Source organism: Ostrea edulis, chromosome 7, assembly GCF_947568905.1.
Source record: "Ostrea edulis chromosome 7, xbOstEdul1.1, whole genome shotgun sequence".
Classification (NCBI taxonomy): domain Eukaryota; kingdom Metazoa; phylum Mollusca; class Bivalvia; order Ostreida; family Ostreidae; genus Ostrea; species Ostrea edulis.
The window spans coordinates 15,549,669-15,559,392 of NC_079170.1; the positions used below are offsets into that span (position 1 = coordinate 15,549,669).

At 35.3% G+C, this 9,724-nt stretch overlaps 1 protein-coding gene across 1 annotated transcript in view; it reads left to right on the top strand.

The window, feature by feature from the left end:
- Positions 1 to 9,724, top strand: part of LOC125654226 (E3 ubiquitin-protein ligase Midline-1-like) — an 11,904-nt gene extending 2,180 nt beyond the window's left edge. Inside the window, exon 2 of the mRNA XM_056143451.1 lies at positions 7,067 to 9,724. Coding sequence (XP_055999426.1) covers positions 7,083 to 8,744 — 1,662 coding nt within the window. The 5' untranslated portion in view covers positions 7,067 to 7,082 and the 3' untranslated portion in view covers positions 8,745 to 9,724. The remainder of the gene's footprint in view (positions 1 to 7,066) is intronic.

A 9,724-nucleotide genomic window follows, 5' to 3' on the forward strand; every position in this document is an offset into this window, starting at 1 on the left:
AGTTAAGGGGCGTAAAGACCTACTCCATGGACAATGATGTGCATATCGCTTGGTCAAAACATTTGGAAAGGGTAATATGAAGGAGATAATTAAATAGTTACTTTATAATTAATCAAATAGTCTTTAGAAAAACTGCTAATTTATAAATATGTATAAATTAATTGTGGATATATTATGCTAAAATATAGACGTACAGTAGAGGAAATATACTAGCGTAGGAGTTATTGCCCTTGACAACATTTTTATACCCATGCAACGAAGCTGCAGAGAGTATATTGTTTTTTAACCATCCGTGAGTCAGTCAGTCCCTTTTTTTGTCAGCACAACTCCTTTAAGACTGCTCAACAGAATTTAGTGAAACTTTGTAATTAATAAGGACACACTGTGTAGATGTGCATATTCCCAGGAAATTCTGATTCAATAATTTTTCTGGGAGTTATGCCTCACTTGAACTTAGAAATTTGAGCCCGTCTGCCCTGTTCTTGTCAGCTCAACTCCTCTAAGACTGTTCAAAAGAATTTTATGAAACTTTGTAGTTAAGAGGGTACTCTACATCATCATAATGGCTGACTTCATTTTAAAACATGGATGAAAATATGAATATCAACAATATTTGCCTATTCATTTTTTTAAAAATTAATCGTCTAGCAGTGTAGCTCAGTAGGTTAACACGTCGATCACTGAACTGTAGATCACATGTTCCAGTTCAGCAGCAGTCTTCACGAAAACATTTAAAACTTGCTGGCTAGTCGGACCAGTGAACTGTCTGAATTTACTGGCCCACAGTGAAATTTACTGACCCCCCAAATTTTCATAGTACATGTTTAGCACATACATTATGGAATGCATTGTAAAACTGTACAATTAATTTACTGAAACTATGCTTATTACTCATATTCATATCCACCCTAATACATCCTTTCTGTCGATACCAGAAAATCAACACCGTACACGGTATTTTTTCTCTCTCTGTCTTCGCCCGCAACAACAAGACTACAAATTCACGTATTTTTCACAAACATGAAAACAGCCTGAGTGCACCTTAGGAAGTAGCCTTCTCTACCAACATCAAATGTAAACGATTGATTAATTCTGTAAACTATAGAAATTGCATACAATCAGAGATAACTACAATTGACGAATTTCATTTTAATTGGACAATGCAATAAAGCAACAGTTACCGCGATACAGAACGCGGCCATTTTTGTTGTTTCAATAAGTCTTTCGTTGAATATTCACGTAATCAACGTACAAGTTGTCTTGATAATTGCAAGTATAGTTATTGTTCTTTATTTTAAAGAAATAAACAAACCACGATGTCAAAACACTTTCTTTATGTGCTATTTTATATTGATTTATTTTTATTTTGATGGTAATTTTTAAAAGTAAATAAGACGTTTAGAATATCTAAATCCAACATTATATTTAATGTGACTTACAAAAAGTCTACAAGTCCATCGGACTTCCTGATTTTTTATTTTCACTGGCCCGACCCTAAAATTCATTGGCCTCGGTCTTCGGACCACTGAGTTTTCGTAAAGACTGCAGCAGAGTTTTTAAAAAAAAATTCAGATTGCTCTCTACTAGAACTGCATTTTCGGACTAAATAGATAAATTTAAAAGTTTTCAGTTTCAAAATATTGATGTACATATCCTCCACTTTTCATCCATATCAAATTTCTATGGTGTAGCATACCTCCTAAATAAAGACACACTGTGTAGATGTGCATAATCGAAGGAAATTCTTAATTCAATACATTTTAGCTCACCTGAGCTGAAAGCTCAAGTGAGCTTTTCTGATCGCCTGTTGTCCATCGTCTGTCCGTCTATCCGTCTGTCTGTAAACTTTTTACATTTTGGACTTCTTCTCCAGAACCACCAGGCCAATTTTCAACCAAACTTGGCCAAAAGCATCCTTTGTTGAAGGGCTTTTAAGTTTCTTCAAATGAAGGGCCATGTCCCTTTCAAAGGGGGAGATAATCACAAAAATAGGGTGGGGTCATTTAAAAATCTTCTTCTCAAGCACCTCTGAGCCAGAAAAGGTGAAATTTACATGAAAGCTTCCTTACATAGTGCAGATTCAAATATGTTAAAAGCATGGCTCCTTGGGGTAGGATGAGGGCCACAATAGGGGATCAAAGTTTTATATACATATATATATAGGGAAAGTCTTTAAAAATCTTCTTCTCAAGAACTACTAAGGCAGAAAAGCTGATATTCACAAGAAAGCTTCCAGACATAGTGCAGATTCGAGTTTGTTAAAATCATGGCCCCAGGGAGTAGGATGGGGCCACAATAGGGGATCAAAGTTTTACATACAAATATATAGGGAAAATCTTTAAAAATCTCAAAAACTACTGGGCCAGGAAAGTGGAAATTTACATGAAAGCTTGCTGATATAGTGCAGATTCAAGTTTGTTAAAATCATGGCCCTCAGGGGGGAGGGGGCCACAATAGGGGATCAAAGTTTTTCATAACTAATAAATAAAAAATATTCTTTAAAAAAAATTCTCCTTAAGAACCATTCGACCAAAGAAGTTTACATTTGCACGAAAGCTTCCTGACATACATGTACGGTGCAGATTCAAGTTTGTAAAATCATGGTCCCCAGGGGTAAGTTGGGGCCACAGTAGGGGATCAAAATTTTACATACAAATATTTAGGGCCCCCGGGGAGTAGGTTGGGGCCATAATAGGGATCAAAGTTTTACATGCGAATATATAGGAAAAATCTTTAAAGGGACTGATTCACGATTTTCCCCAAATTTTTGTTTTTTACTTTTAATGATCAATATCTACTCCATATTGTGTGTAAAGGATTTCACATAAAAATTAAGGTTATAAATTATCATATTAGCTCATTTTAGAAAGTGTATAATTTGTTTTGTAAACAAAGATTGCAGTATTTTATTGTTTACAATTTTTTTAAAAAAAAATGGATATCGATCTAAGTTTATTATATCTTTCACATTTCAAGCATTCTTTGGGTAGAATATGTCATCTAAAAGTTAAAATTTGCGACTATGCAAAATTAAGATGTTTTATGTGAAAGATATATAATAATATAATAAACTTGGATCGATATCCATTTTTTCAAAATTTGTGAACCAGTCCTTTTAAGTATGAGCCAAGAAGACTCAGATGAGTGATGTGGCCCATGGGTGTCTTGTTCTGGGAGTTACCATATATACTCGCCTATAAATCGGTTGACTATAAGTCAATTGTATTTTTTTCCGATTATTTTAGAGGAATTTTCAATTGACCTACTTGTATGTCGGTACAGTTTTCTTCCAAATCCGTTGCCAATTTCAGATAGATATTCTTCGCATTTACCTGTGTTTCCAAGTATGTTAAGGGGTGTGACATCAATGTTTGATCTTTAATTAACCATGGAAACAAAGATAAAATCAATACAACCTGTAAGCACTTCTAAGTAATCTAAGTTAGATCTTCCTTTCCCACATTAAATCAAGTTCCGACCTTTATAAATGATTACCTTTGGACTAGCTAAATCACTTACTGCATTTCCTCTTCAGAAAAAATACCGAGTTTTCTAGGACTCACTTATAAGTCAGACATAGATTTTTAGACCAAAATTGAAGTCCCCAAAATCCGACTTATAGGCGAGTAGCTACGGTATGCCCCATTTGAACTTAAAATTTCGAGCCTGTCTGTCTATGCGCATACCTCTGATTATGAGCATTCGGGAGCATTTGAAACTTTTCCCCTGAAAATCTCATTTCTTTTGAATTTCAGCAAATTTTTTGACTTTTTTTGTTGATCATACAAAGACAATTAAGCAACAATTGGGCTTCCATTGCCTCTGTCTAATAAAGTTTAGTTTGATTTTCTTTCATAAAAGTCCTAACTGCAGAAACTCGGATCAGCAGTTTTACCCTCTAATCATCATTGTCATCAAAATTTCAGAGGAGTGTTGCACTCCTTTGACATTATGGGAGAACAGTAATTACATTGTCCTTAAGCAAATAGCCAAGTCTGAAACTTGGACTCTATCAGATTTACTTAAAGTGTGACTGCTAACAAAACTGAAACTTATGTTTGAGATTTTTGGGCCCCGCATGAAATGCGGGAAGCCCTATAGTAATCTCATTGTCCGTCTGTCAGTCAACACTTTTTTTGTGACACGATAACTCAAACAGTTTTTATCGTAATTTTCAAATTTTTTACAGAAATACTTTACAATAAGAAGACGCCTAAAGATTGTGGGGTCATTTCACTTTATCTGTCTGTATGGCATGATCTTTGTTATTGTGAACACTTTCTTTGTGACACAATAACTCAAACAGTTTTCATTGTACAGTTTTCAAATTTTGTACAGAAATACTTTACAATAAGAGGAAGACACCTATAGATTTTGGGATCATGTCACTTTGTCTGTCTGTCTGTATGTGTGTCATTATCTTTGTTATTATGAACACTTTCTTTGTGACACGATAACTCAAACAGTTTTCATTGTACAATTTTCAAATTTTGTACAGAAATCACAGGGGCTCGTCACGAATTGACCCTCTCTATTCTATATTTACACAAGGGAGGAATCCAGAATCCCAAAAATCGCTAACTGAAATTTTCATTCGTCTCTTTTTTATATTTCAAGGACGTTAAATCTAAGAAGCCCTATCTCGATCGATCGAGGAAAGATCATAGTTTGTAAAAATACTTAACAGATGATTGCACCAGCAATAAATATGAAGAACCAATGCATGGTGTACAATTGAATTGACCAATAAGAACGCATTTTCTATTTTGGGTGATTGAGGAAATGTTCCAGTGGTTCGAAAACGACAGAAAATGCATTGCTTCTTGATATCTATTGCCGGTGCAAACGTATATTAGTAGGTATTTTTACAAACTATGATCTTTCCTCGATCGATCGAGACCGGGTTCGTAATATTTAACGTCCTTGAAATATAAAAAGGAAACGAATGAAAATTTAGGTAGCGAATTTTGGGATTCCGGATTCCTCCCTTGTGTAAATATAGAATAGACAATGTCAAATTTTAATAAGACGAAAATTTCGTGACGAGCCCCTGTGGGTAAGGTCCACATTTACTATGTGAGTATATTGATATTTGCTTATGAATTTTTTTTAGCACATACATGGTATGTCTCGGCTAGGAATAATGGAAACTTTCTCACCCATGTATGTAAAGGCATATTCTATAGATTTCTATTTCTAAAAATGTACAACACTTTCATCAAATGACAATGTGTTTGAAAACGCATAGAGCCCCGATGTCAGAATTTCCTTTTCCAAGACATCAATATGTCAAGTTCCTAATCTTTTTAGAATAGCATATACCATACTTTGTACCAGTTATCAGTGGCGGATTTAGAGAGGGTACAGCCGGCGCGTGCGCCCCCCCCCCCCCCCCCCCCCTAAAATTTTCAAAGAACAAGGTACGATTGTATACATGAAAAGGCCCAAAAAATTTCTCTCTATAAAATGTGTCTGGAATTAACCTTAATCAGCGTTTTAAGAAAGTAAAATATATGCCAGGTATACTATGTCAACAAAATCATTATGGTATTCTTAATTGGATGGCATTATGACATCATGAATAAGACATTTCCCGCCTTTTTTTCAAAATAAGCCTGAAAACTGCCAAATATCATACAGATTATTGCTCAGGAAAAGATGTGCGCATTTGTCGAGCAAAATGAAAATGATATATATTGTGTGTTATTTTAAGATGAAAAACATACTTGAATATGAATTTGCTCGACGCATGCGCTGTATGTTTTCTGAAAGGAAAACCCCCTGAATTTGTGGCTATTTTCATTGAAAATGGCATTTCTGCAATTTTATGCCAACTTCTAGCTCTCGTCATATGACACAAATCATTTTGCTGATCAAACTGAGCGGATTTTGGGTTTGCTAATCTATTCCTTATTTCAATGTCAGGGTTTAAGCTCCAAGTGAAATCATCGATATTTTGGGCCAAATGACTTTAGAAACTGTACCTACTCCTTTAAGGTAAATCGTGGTATCTTGTTTCGGAAAATGTACTAAACAATAAAAGAAGCAATAATTTCTTCCACTACCGGAGAAATAAATGACAAAATCTTTTGATTTCTTGAATTACTTTATTGGGAGAACTTAATTTTTTCCAAAAAAACCCTTAAAATTTGGGTCATTTTATTAATTTCAACTTATTAAAATGAAATATTTCAAGCCCCATAAAATCTGTAAAACCCAGGAGCTTCCGGGGGCTTCGCCCCCTGGACCACTAACAGGGTTTCGACTTGGACCCACTGCTTCATACAGTAGTGCCCCCCGTAACCGCAATTCCTGGATCCGCCCCTGGTTATCCTTTTTGAATCCCCTATTACAATGGGATTTAGTTGCACTGTTGTGTTTGAGTGGATGAGTGTGTGTCAGACAGAAGTAATTTAAATTGCATAAGTATCTCATAATTTATATGCTTCATGATTCCTTTTTCACAAATTAGCATTCCAATGTATCTTTGAATATTATCAATTCTAACATATACACCAGCCCCAAACATTGCTATATCAAATACAGATGTCACCTTCCTCTAATAATCCTCAGCGGGGCCCTTGCTGACCGTGTCAGTTTTCTAGTTATTTTGTGAAATCCAAGCCAGGTCTAGTGAAGGAGTTACATTCAGTATAAGCTTTAGCTAAGCTGATGCCTGTTCAATCAGATCGACTATCAAAATTAACCTTTAACATGCTTAAGTTTTAAGTTCCGTTGTTACAAGTAAGTGAAAACATGAGATCAAAGTTAACGACAGAGATTAAGAAAAGCGAATATCAATATATTAAACATTCACCGAGTCTATGACACAGTTTGGAAGATTTAGTGTTATATCAATCTAATTAAAATTAGATCCTTTGATCCGTTCACGTATATCGTAACACCTTGTGTAGTGATGTACGTGTTATATATGATAAAATTTAGATAGCCATAATGTCTTTGAATATTTTTTATGTAACAGGTCTAAATATAACTCTCTAACTAGTATACTTATCTAATTAAATTTGTAATACAATTAATAAATTTCATATTCTTCAAATTGTAGAATATATAAAGTAGCCATGGACCCCCACCGCAGTGCTCAAGATGTCGTCCGATGTGACCTTTGTGAGACAGCTATAGTACAGATGTACTGTGATTTCTGCCATGTCAACCTATGCATTGCCTGTATAGGAAAACATGTTGCTGATGACTATCAAAAACACATAGTAGTACCATTCCAAAAACGAAAATCTACCTTGATTTATCCAAAGTGTAGTACACATCAAAACAAAGTCTGTGAATTACGTTGTAAGGAATGCGACATGTTTGTCTGTTCCTTGTGTACTGCTGCAGATAAACACAAGGGTCATACATTTTTAATTCTTTCTGAAATCTACAACAAAAGAAAAGCAGACATTACAAAAGATTCAGAGGAGATAGAAAACATTATTTCTCCAACATATGAAGATATGGCCACTGATTTAGAAACTCAAATAGCCAACTTGGATGGAGAATATGTGAAATTCACAACAGTAGTTACAAAACATGGAGAGGAATGGCACAAAGAAATTGACAATGTCATCAACAAAATGAAAAATGAAATAGAAGAGATGAAAATCAAACACCTGGAAATTCTGAAGAAACATTTGGATGAAATTAAGCAGATACAGTCCCTTATTGAGCAATCACTGATTACTCTGAAGAAAATGGAGGAATCCAATGAAGTGTCTGTGACCATGGAATACAGATCCCAAAACAAAGAATTCAGAAAACTTCCTCCCAAAGTCCGAGTCTCACTGCCTACATTTAGTCCAAACACGATAGAGAGTGAACAGCTTTACAAGTCACTGGGATCTTTGATACCATTATCATTTACCAAAGATGAAAATGGATACATGCTGAAGAAAGCAGAAACCTCACCCAAAGAACTGATGGATGAACCAGAGCTTGTCACTACAATAGATACTGGGTATAAAAATCTCCGCAGTGTCACCTGTCTGAGTGAAGAAGAATTCTGGACAAGTGCAGAAGTCAGTGGTATGAAATGCTTTAATGTTCAAGGTACAGTTATTAATACAATCAAAACAAAATGGGGGATAATACCATGTGATATAGCAGTGACAAGTGATGGAGATCTAGTGTACTCTGACTGGGTAATGAAGACTGTGAATAAAGTGAAGAGTGGACAGACAGAGGAGGTGATAAGAGTACAGGGCTGGATACCCGGCAATTTCTGTGTCACCTCCTCTGGTGATCTTCTGGTTACCATGTTCAATGTTGATAAAGCACAATCCAAAGTTGTCCGTTACTCAGGTTCCACAGAGAAACAAACAATTCAGTATGATGATGAGGGTAAGCCTCTATATTCAGGAAATGCTCAAATTAATTACATCAGTGAGAACAGAAACCTGGATATCTGTGTGGCTGACTGTGGAGCTGGTGCAGTAGTGGTGGTCAATCAGTCAGGAAAACTCCGATTCAGATACACTGGTCATTCTTCTACTACCAAAAACAAAGCATTCAAACCCTGGGGAATCACAACAGACAGTCAGAGTCAGATCCTGACAGCAGACGGTGATAACCACTGTATCCACATCCTGGACCAGAATGGACAGTTCCTCCGCTATATAGATAACTGTCATCTGAAGGTCCCATTCGGTTTAAGTGTGGACAAAAGTGACAACTTGTTTGTTGCTGAGTTTGATAGTGGAAATGTGATGAAAATCAAATATCTACAATAAATATTATTGTTTATATCCAAGTTAGAGACTTAATTCAAAGTATTGAGGTAAATGTTAAAACTTCTTTCATCTGCCAGGATGCACAGGAATAGTGAAATCTCAATTTCAGACAATCCACTCTAGTCACTTAAACATGTTAAAGACCCAAAATAATACACAGGACATGTCTCTGGGGCGTCTGCAGAGTTTCAGTGATGATACTGTTTGTATAATGGTTGTGTCTGTAGATAACAGGGAGCTGACACACAGTCTACACCCACCCACCCTCTTTTTTCTCTCTCTCTCACTCATGTCGACTCATTGGCTGAATGAATAACTTCTTTTATAAATATAGAACTATCATAAATTGATTATATAAATTATTTCAGTAAGTTAGAAATTAATGTGGAAAGTATTGTTTGATTTTCTGATTGTGAAATTTATAATACAGACCACAGTCTCTGCAGATATCACTCCACCTGAGATCTATTGTTAAATGTTTGAATGACAAGCAGCTTACTATTTTGGGGGTGTTATCTTAAAATTGGGTCTCTAACTACTGTCCCCTCTAGATATTATATCATTGACACTACTGAATTCTCTAATGGATGTCCAACTTCCAAAGCACAACAAATAACAAACCTTATTGATAGCAGATATATCTTATTGGCATACTTCATATCTTTGTTACCCCCCCCCCCTTCCACACACACACACACACACACACACACAAATGAAATTGGGGGTACATGTATCTTGATTTCATGCTGTCTATCTTTTGGTAGACTTTTAAAAAAATTCTACTATTAATTTTGTCTGATGGTATTGTTATTGTTTAGAAAATACTGAATTTTATTCTATGTAAACCTGTTCATCTTTTTCAGATTGACTCATTTTATTTTGATTAGGCATGTCAATTTTTATCGATATCTTTATCAGCACATTCTGTCAGTACTATCTTGTGTATGTAACACAAAAACATTAAATGTTTGTACTTGATA